Source organism: Tupaia chinensis, unplaced genomic scaffold (assembly GCF_000334495.1).
Source record: "Tupaia chinensis unplaced genomic scaffold, TupChi_1.0 Scaffold000528_1, whole genome shotgun sequence".
Taxonomy (NCBI): domain Eukaryota; kingdom Metazoa; phylum Chordata; class Mammalia; order Scandentia; family Tupaiidae; genus Tupaia; species Tupaia belangeri.
The window spans coordinates 5,774,931-5,797,825 of record NW_006160041.1 but is presented as its reverse complement, the minus strand read 5'-3'; the positions used below and the strand labels follow the sequence as shown (position 1 = coordinate 5,797,825).

Genomic DNA, 22,895 nt, shown 5'->3' with positions numbered 1-22,895 from the left:
CCATCTGAGGTTAATGTTTTCCTCAGGGAAATAATTTATAACAACTTATATTGATAGTTCCATAAATGTTCCCCTAATTTTTAAAACTATTAAAATTTATTTTAAACTATATATTCTTAGGTAGAAGAACTGCGTACACAACTTACTAAAGCAGAAGGAGATCGAAAGGGTTTACAACATCAAGTATCTCAGATTTCCAAGCAGCAGTTAATCCATCAGGATGAACAAGGAGATGACTGGAGGTTTAGGAGAGGTATATTTCTTTCTTTTTTTTTTTTTTTTAAATTAATTTGTATGAAGTGCTTTTATTTTATAAGTCAAGTTGAATGAAATTCCTTAAAGCCTTTATCACATAGACATGTGATCTGTAGCATGTAATAGGTATATATACACACGCTACACACAAACAAAATATCTCATAGTCTTTTTTTTCTTATTCTTGTTTTTGTTTATTTTATATTTTCTTATTTACATTTAGTTGCCAGAAATCTTTATGGTATACAGTGTGGGTTTACAAAGCTTGTGTGCAGTGTATGATAATCGAATTGGGTATATTAACTACATACATCATTTTCAACAAAGAATTTTACTTTTAATGTCTGTTAAATTACTTGCTGATCCTCCCTCCCCCCTACAATCAGTTCCCCTCCCACACAATCTCTGGTATTTATCTGATATCTATGCTTGTTCTCCCTACTGTTAGGTCTTCAAATCATTCTATTTCTGCCATAGAGTGCATACAGAATATATTGAGTGGGATATACTGTGTTTGTCTGTCTTTTTTTTTTTTAAGTTATTTTATTTATTCATTCATTTATTTTAATTTGACGAGAGAGAGAGAGAGAGAGAGAGAGAGAGAAAGTAAGCTGCCAGGTCCAGGACTTGAACCGTGGTCAGCCATGTGGGAGTGTCCAGCACTTTAACCACCATGCCACCTGCTGCTTCCGTGTTTGTCTTTCATAGAGTGACTTATTTCACTTAGCATTAACTCTTTTTTAAATTTAATTTTATTTATTGTTATCATAATCTTTTTTATATTGCACTGAATCACATATATCTTTACAGTGTATTACATTTCTTTATTCCCATGCATGTCAGTCAAGACAAAGACATTACTATCCACATCATCATAATCAAATAGCTTTTCATCATTTTATTCAGTTTATTATTATTATCATTTAAAAAAATATTCAATCAGTCCATATCATTTGGCTTATAAAAAGAATTTACCCAACATGAAATACTTCTCAGATCAATCCAGGTGATAAACCATTTCTGTGTTCTACTAATGTCATGCCTCTCTTTTAGTTCTCTTGCAATCCTTCTCTATACTGTTCCCTACTCCTGCCCCATTTCACACTGTCTTCAGCATCCATAACTATTACCACTGTTTTTATGTACTCCGATTTTTTGCTCTCTATCATAGAATGCGGATAGTCGGTATATATTGAGTGGATACATACAATATCTTTCTTTCATATCCTGGCTTGCTTTACTCAGCAATAGATCCTCCATATCCGACCACTTTCTATCAAATGCCAGGGTCTTATTGTTTTTTATGGCTGAATAGTATTTCATAGAGTAGAACACTATTTTTCTATCCATTCATCTGTTTGTGGACATTTGGGTTGGTTCCATGTCTTAGCAATTATGAATAATGCTGCAGTAAACATTATTGTGCAATCGCTTTTCCAACTGAGTATTTTCCTGGCCTTTGGGTAGATACCCAGAAGTGGGATTGCTAGATCAAATGGTAGTTCTATTTGTAGATTTTTGAGGAAACTCCATAGTGTTTTCCACAGTGGCTGAACCAGTTTACCAACAGTGTAGGAGAGTTAGGAGAGGAATACTTCTGACTTGTAAACACGTGGGGTGTTTTGATCTGTCCTAGAAAATACTTTCTGTTTTTCAGAATTGCATTCATTTTGTTATGCTCATGTTATCCTGCTTCTTGATTTGCAACAAGGTTTTCCAATAAGTTGATCATAATTTCGCATGCATTTTTAATGTCTTCTGTGAGTGATTTCTCAACTCATTTTGGTTGTCAGACTTGCTTAGCTCATGAGAATTTTTCTTAGAAAGGGCCTGTGAAGGCAGAAGTGGGAATTTTTCTAGTTTCTTGTTCTTGTGCCTAGATGTGTGTTTCTGTGTATGTGTGCATTCACTTGTCTTTGTACTTATATTATAAATGTTCCTCTATTTTTAAATTTCCTTTGTCCCAACTTTCAGTGTATGAATAATTAAAATTAAGACCTTTATCTTCTTTTTTATCCGAAGATTGGTGACAAAAATTAATCATGTCCCAGAAGTGGTCATGAGCCATAGTGGCTTTTTCTTCTGTGGATCAGGAACACCCTTTGAAAAATGTTAGAATGACTTCTTAGTGGAGGTGTTAATTGTGTAAGTTAATGACTCTGAATGAGTTCAGGTTTAACAGAAATGGTGATGTTGACATTGGAAAAAAAAGTTTTTAAAAATAGTTACCTATTTAATTTTATTTATTACTATTTTTAAAAATTTCCTATAGGGTATATATGATCATGAGAGAGAGAAAGACAGAAGGAGAGAGAGACACACAGAGAGAAAGTGAGAAAGCAAGCCGTCAAGTCCAGGGCTTGAACCCCAGTCAGCCTTGTGGGAGTCCAGTGCCTTAACTACCACACCACCTGCTGGCCTGTTAGAGATTTTTGTAATGATTTCTATTAAGTGAGTCCAGATTGCTCAGCTTGTAAATTATTGCAGTAATGAGATATCCTATGCAAATGCCCAAATTATTGGAGAAACTCTTGTAAGCATTTGATATACTATTAAATTCAGGGAAGGTAAATATTTCCCCAGGCTTTTCAAATATAACTCAAATGTTGCCTAACCCAGAGTTCCTGCATTGTCAGAAAATCTTTAATAGGTATTAAATTTTGACAAAGCTATCTTAATATATTTTTATATGTCATTTAGTTTACTTAAGTTTCATGTGGTATTACTATTTTAAGTACCATTTGAAATAAAAAAATTTAAAAATTAAATTCCTAAGCTATTATTCACTACATTTTCATAAAAATGAACATATGGAAACTAATTTCATTAGTAAAATATTCTGGCACTTTTGTTGTGTGTTTCAATACTTCATAAAATGTAGTTTTTTTGGTATAAGTCTTTGAGGACTATGTACCTTTCTTTACTATGTACAGGTTCTTTTAAAAATGTGTATGAAATTTTATCTGTGTGATAATAGACTTCACATTCAGTTTTCATCTTCAAAGAATACTAGTATTACCTAAAGAATAATTCTACATGTGATATCGTAGTCATTTTCACAGTGCAGCTGCTGTTTTTTCGTCTGTCCACTCAAAAATAGGTTCCACTTCTGCTTCTAACATTTAGAAGTGCTTTACTAGTGAGCCCCTTCATCAATCTCAAAGAATTCTTTGTAGTTCTTAATCTACTGTCCCCTAAGTATTTCCTCTTCCTTCTTGCAACTCTTGTACTGAATTTGAGGTCCCTATGCTTTCCTAGTTCTGCCTTAGTTGTTTTCAGTTTATTTTTATTTGAGTCTTTTCACTTTGTTCACAGTTTGTTTTTCCTTCTCCTTTGTTTCCTTCCTTCCTTTTTTTTTTTTTTCCTTTTTCTTTTTTTAAATTTTGTTAAAGTGTGCCTGTTAAAGTTTGCCAGAGAGAAACAGTGTGGATGACAGGGAGTGAGGAAGCACCCACATCAGAATTATTCCTCTCTCCTTCATCTAATTACTCCTTTCATCTTGTCTATTTATGCATCCTAATTATCTCTTAAACTTGTCCTCTTTTTTTTTTCCTTTTTATTGAGAGGTTTTTGCTATAGGTGTGTGTGCTTGCCAGAGAGAGAGAAAGAGAGACAGAGAGACAGAAAGCAAGAAATCACCCACTGGGGGTGGGGGGGTGGGGATGGCCATGTCGCAATCCCTTCTCCATTCTCTTCTCAGGATCTTGGGCACGCACGCACATGTGCCCAGTATGAGTTTAAGCCTCTGGGTCCGGGTCTTGAGCTGCAGTTGACTACATGGGAATCCAGCAACATAGCCATTATGCCAACTGCTGGTCCTGTCCTACCTCTTTCTTATACGCACTACCCCAGGTTACATATGCTTCATGTCACTTGTACTGCTCTCTTATCTTGCCTTTCCCTATCCTGGTGCTTCCATATCCTGTCTTCTATACTGTTACTAAAGGGACCCTGCAGAGATACCAACTAATCATGTTATCTTCTTGGTTAAAACTTTCGGTTACAATTTTTGAGTTTTTACTACAAGCAAAGCCTTATGCTACTCATTTTCCATTGTCTCACTTAATTCATACAACTACTCCATGAGGAGTGTACTGGTCTTTCCATTTTAATGATTAAAGATAAAAGAAAGATTGAAGAACAATGGATCAAGTAACTCACCAAAGAGCACACGTGTGGGAAACCATAGACCCAAATATTTTCTTCCCCAAACTTGAATGTGGTTTCTTGTTGTTTTGTTTTTGTTTTTGTTTTTGTCACCTATGGTATGTGAAAACAGCTTTTTTCTCCTGTGAAGAGTTTTCTGAGGTTAGGTCAGATATTTGAGTAGGGCCTAGTCATTGTAGATGTCAAACTCGAGCTCTTTACTGCTGTCCTGTGTTGACTCGTGTGTTCTCCAACATGGAGTATGTGAGACAATCCTTTAGATGTGGGGGAGAGTGTTTATAATACTACCTTTATTTTATACTTTATATTTTACATATCTTAATTGTGGTAAATATTTGCTATATAGATATATGTATGTGAATGTATGTGTGCATTTATCCATACTAACATTTTATATGTGAATATATATATAATGAAGCATACCAAAATATTATATATGTCTCCATTCTATATATATGCTTTATAAAGTATGTGTACACACACACACACACAGAAATTGTCTTCACATTTTATGTGTCTTAGTAATGTTATATAGATCAGGAGACATCTCTCTCTATATATAGATTCTATTGAGACATATGTTATATATATAGACATACATGTGCAAATAGGTTTATAAAATAAAATGCATATATTTATAAAATTAATGTTTTATACATATTTATAAAATATTTGTAAATACTTAATGTATCTGGAAATCATTAAATCAACACATGAATCGATCCATAGATTTTTAGTTGGAGACCTACCAAGAGTGGTTATCACAGAACCTGTGGGCCAAACCTAGACTGCCACCTGTTTTTGTAAATAAACCTGATTGGAACATAGCTACTCCCATTCATTTGCATGCTGTCTGTTCTGCTTTTGTAATACAATGACAGGTATGAGTAATTGTGGAGGAAATCATATGTCTGACGTATTTATTATCTCATTTTTTATTGAAAATGTTTGTTGACTTCCGGCCTGTAGGACACATTGTAAATTCCCTAGCTGTACATAAGCTCTACTGACTCTCCTTTTCACCTTTGTATTACATGTGTTAGCTGTACAGAACTAGAGTTGTGTAGTTACCTGAACAGAAAATTCGATTTTGTGGTCCCAGTTCTCTAAGCTGTTTGTTTTTTCCTAAAGTAACATCTGACTCCATCCCCTTTGCTTGGTGAGCTTTTGTATTCATCCTTTAAATCTTTTTTTTTTTTTTAAGAATTATTTTATTTAACTTTTATTTCTTTATTTTAATTTGACCAGAGAGGGACAGAGTGACAGAGAGAGAGAAAGTGAGAAAACAAGCCACCAGGTCCAGGACTCGAACCACGGTTGGCCATGTGGGAGTCCAGAGCCCTTAACCACCATGCCACCTGCTGGCCCCAGGTCTTTAAATTTTATTTAGTTCCCAATCCTTCCTTCTTAGTTTCTCAGCAAGATAGGGTTGATGCCTCTGTCCTTTATACTCTTTCTGTATAATGCTCATGTATCCTTCACCGATCTATTGAAATGCCTTATGTCTTTCTTCCAATATGCACAATTTTGAACACTTTGTTATTTCTAAGTTAAGATATATTTTATGCACTATGTATGAATTTGACTTTGTTGCTTATCTTCCTCCTTTTCCTCCTTGCCTTCTTTCCCTCTTTTTAAAGGAAATCACTGGAAAAACTATAATTGTAAACTAAGGCCAGCAGGTGATGTAGTGGTTAAGGCATGCTGGACTCCCATGTGACTGACTGCAGTTAGAGTCTTGGACCTAGTGGCCTGAAACTCATGCCAGCTCCATGTGCATGCGTGCCCCAAACCCAAGAGAATGAAGGAGAAGGGATTATGGCGTGGTCATCTCCCCAGGGGGTGACTTCTCATTTTCTCTTTGTCTCTCTAGCAAGCACACGTGCCCTAGAGCAAAAATTTCTCAAAAAATATTATTACTGTGTATTTAAATTGTTGACATTTTAAAATTAAGGCAGTACTTTATTTATATCTTATTTGTGTTCTTGGAGGTGTATACTCATTGAGAATGGGTTTTTATATTAGTCACCTTATATTTGAAGAAGTGCCCTGTGTATTACAGACCAAGTATTTCATGTTGAATTAAATATTAAGTCAATTGATATTGTTCAGCAATACTGTTTTATATGATAGTCTCTAAAGTAGTAAATTGGTGTTTTGTATACTATCAGATTTAGCAGCATCATTGTTTATGTTGTAAGAAAAACATTTATTTGTGTAAACTTTTGTAACTAAATAGAGAGGGTTACTTGAAAATAAGTTTAGTATTTTACTTTTTGGAGTTAATGTAGAGATGTGAGGAAAACTGTGCTGGATTTTCCTATAATAAATTGTACAATTATCAGATAACATTTTCAATTTTAGTATTAAAGTGGACTATTATTGGATGGCATAGAAATGCATATATTTTTGAAAACTGTTACTTTAAACAATAGGTTGGCAAAGTATGGGAAATCTTGAGTGGCAGTATCTATAAATGTATTATGTCAGGTAGAATTAAAAAGTATCAGGACTCAGAGCCATTTGAAAGACATTCTTCTGCGAATAAAGAAGGACAACCACTAAGCTTTGCATTTTTTCTTTTAAGGAGTTGAGCGGGAAAAACTGGATGTGGAGAAGCAGATGTCAGATTTGAGAGTACAGCTGAACTTCAGCGCTATGGCCTCTGAGTTAGAGGAAGCGAAGCGATGCTTGGAGCGGAAAGACAAGGAGAAAGCACATTTGGCGGCACAAATAGAGGTGACTTTGCTATTTTTAAGTTGTATTTGAAAGACTAATTTTATTTCACAGAATTGTCAATGAAATTTTGATACAAAAATGTTCTTTCGGGTAGAGGTAATGTAAAGTTTGGTAATCACTAATATATAGACATTCTTATGATTTTATTTCTCTTTCATTTGAGACCCACAGCCAGGAACCTCTAATTAAATGTAAAAATACTTTTGTTTTGTCGCAGTTGAGCTCTTTCTACAGATGGAAGAGACTTTTCTTCTCTGAGAGAACAGTGAATTATCTGGGGGTGAAACTGGCAGAAGGCATAGTGAAAATTATTACTAAGCTTTCTTTTTGGAAGCTGTAGAGGTTTTCAGATCTCTAGCTATTTTGGATGAGGTACAGGTGTGATGCCTCCATTAATTTAGACTTTAGTGGTAATCAGGAATGATAGGTCACCACGAATGAAGTGTAACTCGTTACTTAGTGTTCACTGCTTGCCTTTTATCCAGCATAGGTGAGGTAATTATCAGAATGTATTAAAAAATCAGAGGAAAAGACCTCATAAAAGGAAATGGCTTAATTCAAATTATAATTATGCAAATTAGATCAAACGTGGATGACACATGTGAAAATAGATATGTATCAATTCTCCCTCTGTATCTGTTTTTAATAGCGAAGTTCTAATTATAGTAAGTTGCTGCATTTGGAAGATTTCCAAAAGTATAAAGGAAGGTAGAAAATTGGTGATAGAAGCACATAACTTTTTATAACCCAAAGGAAATATTTAATGTTACTCCAGTCTGAGTTTCTCTTTCATCTTGTCAGCCTGTCTATAGAAACTTTTAGATTTGGTTCAAGATTCAGATTGTAAAGATAATGAAATATTGACATACTCTTTATAAAGCCCTCTACAAATAGTCTCAGAGCAATGGTAGTTTTATGACTTTTAAAGTTTGCTTCATGGCTATTATTTTAGCCCTTGATCCTGCTGATAAAAGTGCTGAAAATGATTATTTTGCTGAAGTCCTTTTTTATTTTTTTAAAGTATGCCAATAAATTTTAAAGGTGGAGAAGCCCCTTTGCTAGATATTCATAACCATATGTTGGTTATCCCTCGTTTCTTTTTTTCTTTCTCTTCATTTCTTCTCATTACTGGTTGTAATTTAAATGGAAGAAAAATGATTTTAAGTATGTGGGCATTTAAAAAATTGTCATAGTGTATGCTCTCATTCAAGGATACTGGCTTTCTCCATGTCCTAATGTAATAAATCTTTTACATTTTATTTTATTATTATTATTATTTTTGGAGAGTTTTTTTTTTTTTTTTTTTTTGCTATAGGGCATGTGCGCTTGCCAGAAAGAGAGACAGAGAGATAGAAAGCGAGAAATCACTCCCGAGGGGGGATGACCACCCTGCAATCCCTTCTCCTCCATTCTCCTCTTGGGATCTTGGGCATGCCTGCACACATGCCCGGTATGAGTTTAAGCCACTGGGTCCGGGCCTTGAACCGTGGTCGACTACATGGGAGTCCAGCGACATAGCCATTTTGCCAACTGCTGGTTCCCCTTTTACATTTTCACATCAGTTATAGAAAGAGCTTGAGTTCTTTTGGGTTAGTTTGGATGATTTTATAGAGTTTGGGTGTGTAAAAAGATTGAGGAAAGGATTTTTACTCACACATCAAATATCAACTGTTTATTATATGCCAGGAACTGTTCTAGGTGCTGAGGACATAGTTATGGATAAAAACCAAGCCAATTCACGTCTCTTGCAATTGATATTCAAAAACTGATGCAGAAAGTTCTCAGAGTTTGTCTTGCTTCTTTTGTTTCATCTTTTTTTCTTTTTCTTTTTGAAATTTTCACGTATTTTTTTTTTTACATTTAATCACTGTACATCTCCACAGCATAAAAAATGAATCCTCTCAATATACCACATATCAGTCCAAAGACAGTACCATACACATTACTATTAACAGATAATTTTCCATTTTTGTGTCCATTAAATGTTTTGCTTTTTTTTCCCCTTGATTCCCTCCTGCCTGCCTCCCATTACCCTCTCTTCTCCAACACTGTCTCTACTATCCACAGTTGCTCTCTATGCTTTTATACCTCATGGTCTTCCAATTTCTGCCATAGAGTGCAGATATTCAGAATATATTAAGTAGAAACATACAATGAGTTTGTCTTGCATCTAAGGACAAATTCCTTTAGGCGATGAAAAGATTGTTTTTCGTAGTTGCCATTGAAAAAGACATCACAAAAAAAAGTTTTCATCTCTGAAAGATATTACCTTTACAAGCACATTTGTGCTAATAACAAATCAAAATCTGTTTCCACAGGAAGAATCTTCCTCTTGGTCTGGGAGACCAGTCCCTTTAAAGTGATACTCAAATAGGTGGAGAATGTCATTAAGTGGTCAGCAATGAAGTTCAAAGAGATTCCAATTGGTTGAAGTTTCTGGCTGTATCTCTATTATCAAATAGATTCTCATAAAGGCAGAATCTCAGCAAGAGGTGTGCCTCTCAGATAATATGCCAGAGGCCCTTATTATCAGCTGTAAGTGATACTATTTACTTCTGAATAATCCTTTTGTCCTTATCATTAGAGTGCCTTGGCATTTTTCAACTATTCTCTTTATCTGGGTGTGTTTCTTCAAAATTTCAAAATGGGCCAAAATAAAATAGAAAAGGATATGAAGGAGAAAGCCAGCTGCCCTGTCATCAAGGCAGATTGAAGTTGGTGTCTTACTTTAACGAAGATGTCATATTTCAAGGTCTTGTTCTCACACATGGTAACTTGAGTTTTCTGTGTCCTAGAGGTAACGTGACCCAGGACATCATAAGGGAGCAGTGTATTAAAGAATGCCAGTTCATTGGTTTATCCTGTGGGTGTCCTATCTAGCATCAAAACACTATTTTCTTGTGTAGGACACCAATCTACCAATTTTCGGTACCTAGGTTTAGAATTAGTAACCAGAAAAATTGCTTAGTGAACGTGGAATTATAGAGTAGTGATGTCTAAAGGGTTGTTTGTTCATGACCGTAGTGAGGCTTCCCAATGTTTCACCTTCCTTTAACAGAGATCTATAACCAGGGAGCCTATTTATGTCAGCTAGATTCCGTCTATTCCTGGAGTGTGTTGAACTGACATCTCTTGTCTTTCTAACAATCTTCTCTTGTGTTTCCACTTTGATGTCCAACCTTACGTTTTCTGTTTCTTTTGATATGTTGCTGTGCACAGATATTGCCCTGGGCCATTTACCTGTATTCATTGATGTTATAATTCAGACTTGTAGCATTCTGGGAGCCAGTTAGGAATTAAAGGCTTCTGTCCCTTTTCAGATCATAAATGGATATGGGTTAAAAGCCAGATTTTGTTTCTGTGTCTCCCTCCCTGTAGTCCCTCACAATGTCGTAAACGTATCAGGTGCTCAATTAGTAATTACTGACTGATATAATATATTGTAGAAAAATTGTATGATTGTTTCTAAAAGCTAATATTTGTTATCCAGTCATTTCTTAATGGCACATTCATTTCTGGAAGAGTCGTCAAAATTCAGGGGAAATTTTCACTCTAATTGTATTAGTTTTTCTTGATCCAGGATATATGTTTTAAGCAGTTGTTTTGTACTGTGTAAAAACAGTAAAAATAGCTTTTAAAAGAAAAACAAAGTGGAAGGAAGGTACATTTGAGTTTGCATAATTTACCTTTCAAATTGTACCTAGGGCCTTAAATCTGTGTATGCATAGAAAATACTAAGCATATTTTTTTTTCCTTCTTCTAAACTCAAGTTGAACCTCATTAACCTTGATAGGCTATTTGTATTCATAAGAATTCCAAGCATCCTTGATCAATGATTTCCCCTGATTTAATCTCTGCCTCCATCTCCCATCAACTTACTCTTCTTGGAAAAAAAAATTTGACTTTTAAATTAAAGGAAGAACTTCAAAGAAGGAAAAAAAACAAGGTGCTGAACATAATTTAGATTAAATGTTGGAAGTGATAATTGAGTGACAACTGACATGATTATTCATTAGTAGAAATTTGGGGCTGTAATGCCAAAATTTACTTTTAAAGAGAGGGTAGTAGAAAAAAGAAAAGATAATAACTTTTTTTTGATTATTCGTGCAGTAGAAACAGAAGGATGGTTTGCTTTTATACTGTTAGCTTTAACTTTTCTTGTTGTTGTTTGTTTTTTATGCCAGAGGGGACATACACATAGGAGTGAGATCGTGACAGCCCCGCAAACAGGGCCTAGTCAGCTGCACTCTTTTCTTTGAATTCTCTGTTCTGTTAGGATTTTTCAGTTTACCTGACTGGACTTAAATCCTGGTTGGCCACATGGATCTGGCATTCTCTGTGTAGTGCTTAACTGCTGCACTGTGGGACTGTGATAAGCAGTTAGCTAGAAATGAGCAGGCAGCCCTAAGAAAATAGCAGAAGAACATCTGTCACTTCATTCATAGTTTCTTAGGAGTTACAACCATACCCTCTTGGAAAATTCCTTCTGGCTTCTGGCCCAGGGAAGGTTGTTATCTTCCTTCCTGCCACCCCAAATATACACACAGAAACTCACACTGGGATAGGATGCTGGGTCAACGTCCTGATCCCCACTGAAGCAATAAGCTAATTTGGCAGTTCCTATATGGATGTTCATACCCTTCAAGTCCACACTGGGCATGTGTGATTAGGTGAGTGAATTTCTCACCTGAGAGAGAGAGATACACAATTGCAGGAAAAGGCCCACAAATTCTAAGCAAAGAAACAAGATACTATGACAGACATTCCTTTGCTAAATATTCATTACCAACTCTTAGAACAAATGTAACACATAACTCCATACCCAGTGCAGTTGCCCTTCTCTGGCAGCTCCCATCTGCACACCTTTGTGGTGTGGGGGATGTATTTCTTTTTTTATTAAATATCTTCACTTTCCTATGAAAACTTTTCCTACTTTACAAGTGTTGTGGTTTTTCATTTTGCATCTCAGGGCAGGTCTCTAATCTTAGAGATCTGGGAAAGAACTGAGGATTTTATATAACACAGCTCAATTCTCCCATCCTGTAGAAGGTCCTGCCCCATAAACTCTCTTGTTTCCTTCATTTCTTCTACTATTGTGCTATAATGCTCCCTTCAGTACTACTTTTAGTAGCAAAATTCAACCCTTCTTAGAGATTTAAGGTCTTAGAGAATGACTGCATTTTCCTGGTCTAGTTTATTGTTTAAATTTGAATAATGTCTTCCATGTGCATGTTGTATGATAAGATATTGCCTAATAATTTTTAGTATCTAGATTTAGATGATAAAGAAAACAAATATTGGCAACAACACTTTATATAGAGTCTAAAATGATCAAACTTAGTGGAGATAAGGTCTGCCTCTGTCATTAACTAAATTTATTCTGATATTAGGGCAAATTACTAAGTCCATAAACGCTGTATTTTTTTTTTTTTTTGAGAGGTTTTTGCTGTAGGGCACATGTGCTCTCCAGAAAGACAGAGACAAGAGACAAAAAGTGAGAAATCACCCCCGAGGGGGAGATGGCCATGCTGCAATCCCTTCTCCATTCGGGATCTTGGGGCACGCACTCACTCGTACCCAGTGTGATTTTAAGCCACTGGGTCCGGGACTCGAACTGCGGTCAACTATGTGGGAGTCCAGCGACATAGCCATTAAACCAACTGCTGGTCCCATACTCTGTATTTTTTATAAAGATGACTTTTGGCGGAGATGCTCTACATGTAAAGCCCTTAAAACTAAATAAGCCTTTAGGTTTCATGGAAGACTTACTTAATTTCCACTCCTTCACCTGTATAAAAAAATAGGAGTTTTGGAAGTTGTTAAGGAAGTTCTTTCTTGTAGCAGTCATTGTATGAATATTTCTATAAAGTCAAAACAGAGTAGACTGCTTAAGGTATAATTAATATTTATCAAAGTTTATAATTTGAAGGTAACCCATGAAGAAACAATTAGAAATAAAAGTATCTATTTCCAAGTTTTTATGTTTTCTAAAATCATGGTATTTCTGCTTCATGGTAGGTTTCCATGATTCTTATTTTTTTGCTTGTAAGTAGTTTGTGTGTGTGGAGGGGGTAGAGGCAAGCAACTTAGGTTCCAACATAATATATGAAATATTGATAACATATTAACTATAGATTGATTTAGTATCTAAAGCAATTATAAATGTTAAATATGGCTTTTAATTATTATTGAAGAACTTGCTATAGAAAAATGGGTGATACAAAATACATAAGCTACTGTTTTTGTAGTAGGGAAGTACTTGATAGCTTTTTATTTCTTGACTACCACAAATACAATTAAAAGCAGGTTAGTAGACTTTATGATAAGCATATTTTAACTGTTCATACATTATTCCTTTAGTCTTTATAGTTACCTTATCTTTAGAGTGATTTTTAATTTGATAGCATATCATTTTAAGTAGCAAATGAAATTGTTTTTTAGATGTTTGTTTTCAGGTAGTTTTCTGCAGGGCATAAAAGGAAATTAGATTATATTTGTTCCTAAACAATGAGAAAAGTTAACAGTGGTTCATTATACTCTTTAAAATGTTCAAAAAGTATGAATTGTTAAATTATTCTTATGCATTGATAAAGCGTTCTTTTACTTCTTGGTAAGTAATAAGTGGATAAAGTAAATGGGGGTCAGTGTTGGCAAGTTTTTTCAAATGCATTAAATGATTTTTCAGTACTTTATTTGGATAAAGAATGTTTTTTGTATCATATGCTATCTTATTTTGGGTGGATCTTACAATATCGGGTCGATGGAAAAGTCATGATACATTTTTGAATAGAAAAACAGGAAAAATACATCATGATTTTTCTGACAACATAATATAAGATGTTAGAATGTAGTTCTTTCTTAGAGAATATTAACGAAGAAGCAAACTTTTGCCAATTCTGATTATAGAAGAGAAAAAGTTTGTTTTTAATGTTGGCTTTTTGCATAACAGTAGCGTACTGAAAAAAAAAATGGAAAAACTGAGTAAGACATATATTCTAAAAAATATGTCTGGGGGCCAGTAGGTGGCGTGGTGGGTAAGATGCTGGACACTCCCACATGACCTACCACGGTTTGAGTCCTGAACTTGGTGGCTTGCTTTCTCACTTTCCTTCTCTGCTCCTTTCTCTGGTCAAAATAAAATAAATGAATTAATAAATTTAATAATTCTTTAAGAAAATATGGGGTCAGCAAGTGGTGGTTAAGGGCTCTGAACTCCCACATGGCCAACTGTGGTTCAAGTCCTGGACCTGGTGACTTGCTTTCTCATTTTCTTTCTCTCTTATCTCTCTCTCTTTCTTTCTCTCTTTCACTCTCTCTCTGGTGAAACTAAAATAAGTAAATAAATAAAGTTAAATAAAATCATTAAAAAAATGGCTGAAGGCATCAGAGAGTTATCTAGTCAAGGAGGACAGAAGTGTAGAATGGTTTATTCTGACACCGATATTATTTCTCCCCTGAAATGTTTTCTGATACACATGTGCAGAACTTATGACAGTCTTAGGGGCCTACTGAAAAGGAAGACCTGAGTACACATGTCACACCTTCAGCTGGAATATCCAAAGGGCTAACCCCTAGGAGTCTGGGTGAATGGAAATACACTTAGTACTAACAAAAACTGTAGCATCATACCATAGCTTTGAATTTGCCTTCATATTCTCTATCCCAAGTGCCCATCAAAACAAAAGTAGATCTTTTGGGAAGCAAGACATCTCATGCAGGGCCTTATATTATTTTTAGAATTTGTCATACAGTGTTTCAAACAAGACTTAACAGGTGTGTTAGTAAACAAAACTATACTACCAAAAAGCATAAGAAGAAACAAGAAATAGAAATGTAGACTGTCCACATATTGAGATATTAGAAATCACCTTTAAGTAATGGTTGTTAACATAAGAAATGAGATCATATCACATTTAATTCTAGCAAAGAACTGGAAATTACTAAAGGAATCAATCGACCAGAAATTCTACAACCAGGACTGGCTTCAAAGTGCAGTTGTTAAATGGTATGCTTAGGGAGCCAGATTCCTTAAGGCTGACTATGGTTTAAATTCCAGCTATGGTGGCTTGATAAAACATACTGGGTATATGTGTGTTTGTGCTCAAAATCTTGACAAGGTAGAGAAATAGTGGAGAAAGGATTTCAATGTGACTATCTGTGCCCCATTGGTGTGTGCTTTTTCTCTTTCTGTCTTTCTCTGCTGAGTGCACATGTACGTTACCAAGAAGGATAGTTACCAAGGGAAAAAAAAAGAAATCCTACAGCCAAAATATATAATAGCTGAAATTAACAGCTGGATGGTAGGTAGGGTTTAATGGAAAAATAGGCATATTTTTCTTTTTACTGTAAATAATTTTGTAAGGCCTCTATGAATATGCTTAGAGTATATAATTTGATACTTGGCTTTGTTTCAGGTGTTTTTTTTTTTTTTTTTTCTTTTTTTCTTTCAACCTTCTACTTGCCAATGAGAAAGATAACTTACTACAGCCTTTTATTAAATAAATTTTCAGGAAGGGTCTTTTAGCATTGGGTCTGATGCTAGATTCCAGGGATACACAAATGAAATGAACACAATCCTTGCTCTCAAAGTCGCAATTCACTGAACTCACATTTAGCACTGAAGTGTTATTCACTAGGAAAGCCAGGGCCCCTTCAGCATGGATGGACAGTATTATGGACTGAATGTTTCTTTAAAATTCATTATGATGACATCTAATTTCCTGTGTGGTATTTGCAGGTGGGGAGTTTGGGAGGTAATTCAGGCACAAGTCTGGAGTCTTCATGACTGGGATTAGTGCCCTTTTAAAAATAGGCCATAGGGACCAGCAGGTGGTGGTGTGGTTAAGGCTGGACTTTCACATGGCCGACCGTGGTTCAAGCCCTGGATCTGGTGGCTTCAAACTTACACTGGGCCCGTGTGCATGTGTGCCCAAAGTCCCAAGAGCAGAATGGAGGAGAAGGGATTGTGGTGTGGCCATCCCTGCTGATTTCTTGCTTTCTGTCTCTCTGTTTCTCTCTGGTGAGTGCATATGCCCTATAGCAAAAATCCCCCCCCCCAAAAAAAAAATTAAAGATAAAAAAAGAAGAGGCCAGAGAGATGGTTTACTCTGTTTCTTTTGTGTGAGTGTTTAAAGAGAATTTGGCAGTATGCAATCTGAAAGGTCCTCACCAGAACAAAACTATGTTAGCATCCTACTTGAACTTATAATAGTTTCAAGAACTATGAAAAATTTCTCTTGTTTTTAAACCACTGATCCAATGGCAACCTGACTTAACAAAGACAGGCAGAATCATAGTGAAATTTGAAATGGGAAATGGTATTTGGGGAGTGGGGGAACTGAACCTTAGGAAATGGACTGGGGCTTCTCCATTTCTACTTCACCAAGAAAGCCTCTGCTTTCCAAGGACAGAGCAATATATAAAAGCAAAGACTCATCAGGAGTCTAACTAGCATGACATTCTTCAAATATAAATTGGTATTTTCTAGTTACAAATTTGCTGCAGTGTTTCTTTTTTTTTTTTTTTTTTTTAACGAAGGTCCTCCTGAGGTACCAGCATGTAATTTTATTGCCACAGGATCCAGAGACAACCAAGAACATTGCAGTGGCTTGTGGTAGCCTAAGTTACTAAATTCTTCTTTTAGACTCTCACTTTAAATCTATTTCGACTCCAACCCACTGTGAATCTTTACTATCATCCCTTCCACCCTTGCTAAAGTTATTATGATCTTCTCTGATTTTCTTTCTTTTTTTAAAATTTAATTTATTTCTTTCTGTATATACATTCAATCGCATTGTTTAGCTTACAATGTGAGCATTTCAGTATGTGAACATTTCTCCCCAGTCCAGTTGATCAAAATATCTTCAACCGATAATACCACGCTTCCCCAACCCGTCAATGTTCTACCTCCGTATCCCTTGTCCAACTGTCCTTCGTTGGGCCCCATTCCTCCACATACACCTCATCTGACATTCACATCCATCTCTTGTGTTTGTACAACCGTTAGTCAAATAGCAATTAGTGCACATAAGAGGAAGACAGAAAGAAGGCTAATGGATCACCTAACATCAAGCCTCAGAGAATTGGAAAAGAAACAGCAAAAAAATCCAAAAAATTACAGGAGAAAGGAAATAATAAAGATCAGAGCAGAAATAAATGAAATAGAAAATAAACGTACTATACAGAAAATAAACAAAAGTAAAAGCTGGTTCTTTGTAAGGATAAACAAAATTGATATACCTCTAGCGAGACTAATTAAGAAGAAGAGAGAAAGGAACCAGGTGAATCAAATCTGCAATGAGACTGGTAACATGACAATAGACATAGTAGAAATTCAAAACATCATTAGAGGATACTTTGAACATCTATATGCTAAGAAACAAGACAATCTGGATGAGATGGACAAATTCCTGGACAAATATAATCTACTAAGAATGAGCCAGGAAGAAATAGAAAGTCTGAATAGGCCCATAACAAGCCAGGAGATTGAATCAGTAATAAATAACCTTCCAACAAAGAAAAGCCCTGGCCCCGATGGATTCACCTCTGAATTCTACAAAACTTTCAAAGAAGAGTTAACTCCCATTCTGCTCAAATTATTTCTAAAGATCCAAAAGGGTGCATCTCTCCCTAATTCATTCTATGAAGCCTCTATCACCCTCATCCTTAAAACAGATAAGGACAGGACAAGGAAGGAAAACTATAGACCAATATCTCTGATGAACATAGACGCAAAGATTCTCAACAAGATACTAGCAAATCGTATTCAACAACTTATAAAGAAGATCATACACTGCAGTGTTTTTATCAGGCTTGCTTGTTTAATTACTTCATTATTATGTCACATTTTTCAGGTATATTTGTTTGTCCTTTTTAAGTTGCAAGAAATGGGGACACATTTAGGTGAGTGTTTAAGGGAACCAAGAAACTATCTTGACAGCTGCCTTGCTAGGTGTCCTGGTGAAAGCAAGTTTTATATATGTCACCACACTGACTTTGTATCATCATTGAGACTTTTTATTGCAAAGACTGAAAAACTTGTGCCATTTTATACAGTCATTTTGTGTTCAGTCATTAATCCATTGGTCTAGTCATCTATGGCCATGGTAGTTGAGTCACAGGGCTTTATTACATTCTATTTTCATGTGAATTTGAATTTATTGTGTGTCAGTAGCTTTCAGCCTGAAGAATTTCCTTTGGTATTCTTGCAAGGCTAGTCTATTAGCAACAAATTTTCTCAGTTTTTGCTTATCATTTGTTCTTTATTTTTGTCATTCTTTTAGTCCTTAGGATATGTTATACCAATGCTTCCTGGTCTTTGTTGTTTCACAGGAAAAGTCAGATATTAATTTTATTGGGTTCCCTCATAATGCACCTAAAGCATGCTTTCAAGATTATTTTTTTTCTTTTCTTTTCTTTTTCTTTCTTTCTTTCTTTCTTTTTTCTTTTTTTTTTTTTTTTTTTTTTTTTTTTTTTTTTTTTTTTTTTTTTTTTTTTTAATTTTACTCACCAAATAGAGAAAGAAAAAGGGAGCGGAATAAAGTACTCCCTATAGGAAATGGTCACACCTCAATCCTTTCTCCTCCATTTCCCTGTCCTGTCAGGATCTTGGTTGACCACATGTACAAATGTGTCTGGTGTTTCTTAAGCATCTGGGGTTGAAAATTGAAAAATGGTCAACCATGTGGGATCCAGCTACGTATACATTGCACTTAACCAACTGCACTATGGGGCTGGCTCTTATTTTAATATTTAATTTTATTTAATTTTAATTTAAATGTATGTATAAGGTAATAGGATGCTATGTAATTGAATGATGTGAGGTTTGGTTAGGAGCCATGTCTTGAATTCCCATTGGCATAGAAAACACACAATTGCTTTTTTAGACTATTGGATGACAGTGTTCATAGACTTTATTGAGGGGCTAATTAAAGAAATATCTCTCGGGGCTGGCAAGTGGCATGGTGGTTAAGGGTGCTAGACTCCCATATAGCCAACTGCGGTTCAAATCCCAGACCTGTGGGGCTTGCTTCCTCACTTTCCCTCTCTCTTTCCCACTCTTGCTCTGCTTCTCTCTGGCCAAATTCAAATAAGTAAGTAAATAAATAAAGTTAAATAAAATAATTCTTTTTTTAAAAAAAGAAATATCTCTCAAATCCACCTTTCCTATATCTATAGGAATCAAAAAAGGATTATTATTTTTTATATCAAATGGGTAACTATTTTTTTAAAAAACAAAGGTTCTCATTTAGCCTTCCTTACCTTCTGTTTTTCCTCCTGTTTAAAATAGAAAAATTGATTTCTTCCAAGCTCCCAAGGTTATTATATCATGTAAAATAATGTGTCTGACTTGTTTCAAGTAAACTATAATGCTCTACAATGATGTAAGGCAACAAAATTAGTTTTTTTGTTACATTTTAATTTCTCCTCCTCAATAAATGTTATGCAATTAGGAATAGTCTTATGTTTCTTTAGTTAGACTCTAATTTATCTTAATCTTTTCTGCTATGTCATTATTGGTAAGGTGCAGGTATATGCCTTTCATTGATACTTGCTTTGGCCAGTTGCATTTCCTAGCAGATATATAACCAGGTTCTACTTCAGTCAAAAGCAGTCCCAAGTACCAATCTGTTTAAAGCAGAATAGTTTTGTCCTATTTATATTCAAATTTTCTTTTCCTAAAGTGCCTACTTTAGTTAAACTAACATCAGAGTTACAGAGTTGAAATTATCAGTCTGATACAGTGTGAGAAAAATTAAGAAAACACAAATGTACTTGGAGATATGTCTGCCAGGGTCAGCATTTCCCTCACGTATTGTATGGGCCTAATGTTAATTATATGCTCCCTTGTGTTTTAAGTTAAACATGCTGAAGAAATGTGTATTTAAAATCTTCCATGTAGCAAATGTCATGGCTAATGAAATAGAAGTTAATACTTTATTTTTTCACAATGAGGTGAGTTGTATTTAATTAACTGAACATTATTTTTCTGTACTTTGTTTAAGCTTAGAATTTTATTTCATTGAAGTAGTACAAGTAGTTGTATGAAGCCCATATGTTATCATAGGATTTGTGGAGAAATAATTAGTTTTAATTACTTAGACTGTGAAACCTATTATTTAAGATTAATGTCCTTTATATGTCTGTTCCATTTGACAAAAAGAAAATAACAGTATATATTGTCAGGATTAGTATTCTAGAAAAGACCAAAGGGTATGTTTTTAAAGGAAGAACATTTGTTACATGATTATTACAATGGCTCTTGGTATTTTATGTGTCTATTTCCTAACTTTTTAAGAGTTTATATCAGTTTTTGAAAGATTGTTAATATCTGTTTTATGCTTGAATTAAAAAAAAGACTCACATGTTTTAGGTATATATTCTACTTCCAACCAATCACTACTTTGAAAATAAAGTTTGAAATCCTATAATCTCAATGAGTGATGGCCTAATTTAGCTTCATGCACTGTTATTTTGGGGTTACCAGCCTTGCTTTGACTGATTCTAGTTTTTTTATTCAAAGGACTTGCCTTAGTTATTCTGACTCTGGAAAATTTACTATTTGTCCTCTTGTATCAGTTCATGAAACACCTAAGTTATACTGAAATAAAGTTCTTTAAGACATGCAGGAATATGTCAAGCTAATTTCCCAGTATAGGTGAATGGGTCGTGGCTTAATTGTGAATCTGAGAATTTCAGGTGAAATCTTATTCAATCTGATCTTTTGTTTATTTAGTAAAGGGGAATCTTTACAATATCAACTAGGATTTAATGTGCCATTTAGAACTTTTGTGGGTATTTTGTGTTTAAAATACTGTTGACAGACCTGACCCTGCTTAGGCTTCTAAGAAGGACTGGGAAGGTGCTGCTCTAAAGTCCTCTTGACTTAGCACATAAGGAGGCATTCACTGTAGGACAAAGATGATGTCTCTGTAACCTCGATGACTGCTAGCAAAACGTCCAGATTAGCAAGGATGTGTTCCATGCCTCCTTCCCCATTGCAGATCTCTCTACATTGCATCTAGTTGGCATGTCCTGATTTACACCCCACAACTTAGCCAGCGTGCTGAGTGTTGTTTTGTAGCCTCCACAGAGTAGGAGAGAACATTAGAAGGAGGTGGCCATGGGGACTTATTACTATTAGGTCATGCACAACAGTGGCAGTAATTAGATTTTCTTTTAGTAGAGAAATAGGACCTTATCTTGCATATTTTTTATGGCCCCTGAACCTCTCTTCTTGTCCCTAGTTGGCATTCAGTGAATGTTGGTTGAATTCATGTTAATTATAATACCACATTTACCAATAGATGTCTTTGCATTAGTGATGTTATAATCTATCTGCAGTTTCTTTGTAGGGATTCTTTTTTTTTTTAAGCTTCCTGGTCATTTTAGTTTAATTAATAATAAATCATCTGTAAGTACAATTCATTTGTCACATGGAAACTATAAAATGTTTTGGAATGCTGGAAGAGAATTTCAATAAATATAAAAATACATATAGAATCTACATATTTTCTATTAATCCATCTTCCTCATTGTCAGAGGTATTTGTGTCCCACTTTTGGGTAGAATGTCCCCATCAGTATTTATCTTGTCTCTGAAGAAAGTTATATTTTGGGCAGGGATTAGCTTAACCTTTTATTCATAGGGTCAGTATTAGAGATAATGAATAGAATTTTATTTATTTATTATAAAGCAAAAATTACTGACTGTTTTTCAACAGAGAACTTAACATTCTTTTGTCTGTTAAATGTTTCTTCCCTTTGCCCCTCCCACTCATCCTCTATTTCAATGGCATTCTACTTAAGGCTTTTCTACCATTTAGTACTTTTAGTATTACTCTTTTTACCTTTAGAAAGTGTAAAAAAATTTTTTTAAATTTATGGTAGAACTTATACTCTATGTCTTGGAGAGAGAAAGAGAATGAGAGAAGCACCCTCCACAAAGCTCTTTCATGCCTCAGTCCCCTTGATCTACCCTGCCCAGCCTGGGCACACACGTACACTTGACATGTGTTCAGGCTGACTGGGCTGGTAACTCAAACTGCTGTTGGCGTGTGGCTTCCAGCTTTGAGGTCCAGTACGCTGCCTTCTGTGCCAGAGGCAGAGCCAAGAACTGAGTTCTACATGACCATGTTTGAAATGTTGATTTTGTTTCAATGTAATATTCTGGTATATTCTGACAGTTGGTACTTTACACTGTACTGGGTTTTTAGAAACTGTGTCATTGTGTTTTGGTTTGTGTGCTTTTATAGAAGAAATATTCTCATTAAGAATTATGTTATCACCAAGGATTTGTAACCAAATACTTATACTTAATATGAATTTCTCATTAATCCAAAAACGTAAAAACTTTTAACCTCTGTAAAAATTGAAATAAAAATTATGTTTTATAAAATGAGCATAATGTAAACCTTGACATAATTTTAAAGTATGCATATTTATACTAGTTTATAAATATAAAAGTACGAGTATTAATATCATACATTTGATGCATCTATAACTGATGGGTAGCTATTATAAACTTTGAAATAAAAATTTGTAGTCAGGAAGCCAGTAGGTGGTAGAGAGTTTAATGGCACTGGATTCTGGAGGAGTCTGATCCGGTAGGGCCTTAGGATCTGTTTTGAGCTTTTGACTTTTACCTCTTAGGTCAGGCCAGCACGTGGGCAAGGCCACTACTGTGTGTTCTCCCCCCCCCCCCCCCCCCCCCCGCCACAAATTCTCTTTCCTCAC

At 35.1% G+C, this 22,895-nt stretch overlaps 1 protein-coding gene across 1 annotated transcript in view; it reads left to right on the top strand.

The window, feature by feature from the left end:
* CEP128 (centrosomal protein 128) overlaps positions 1-22,895 on the top strand; it is a 461,274-nt gene that overhangs the window by 99,640 nt on the left and 338,739 nt on the right. Inside the window, exons 13-14 of the mRNA XM_014591066.2 lie at positions 121-253; positions 7,010-7,161. Coding sequence (XP_014446552.1) covers positions 121-253; positions 7,010-7,161 — 285 coding nt within the window. The remainder of the gene's footprint in view (positions 1-120; positions 254-7,009; positions 7,162-22,895) is intronic.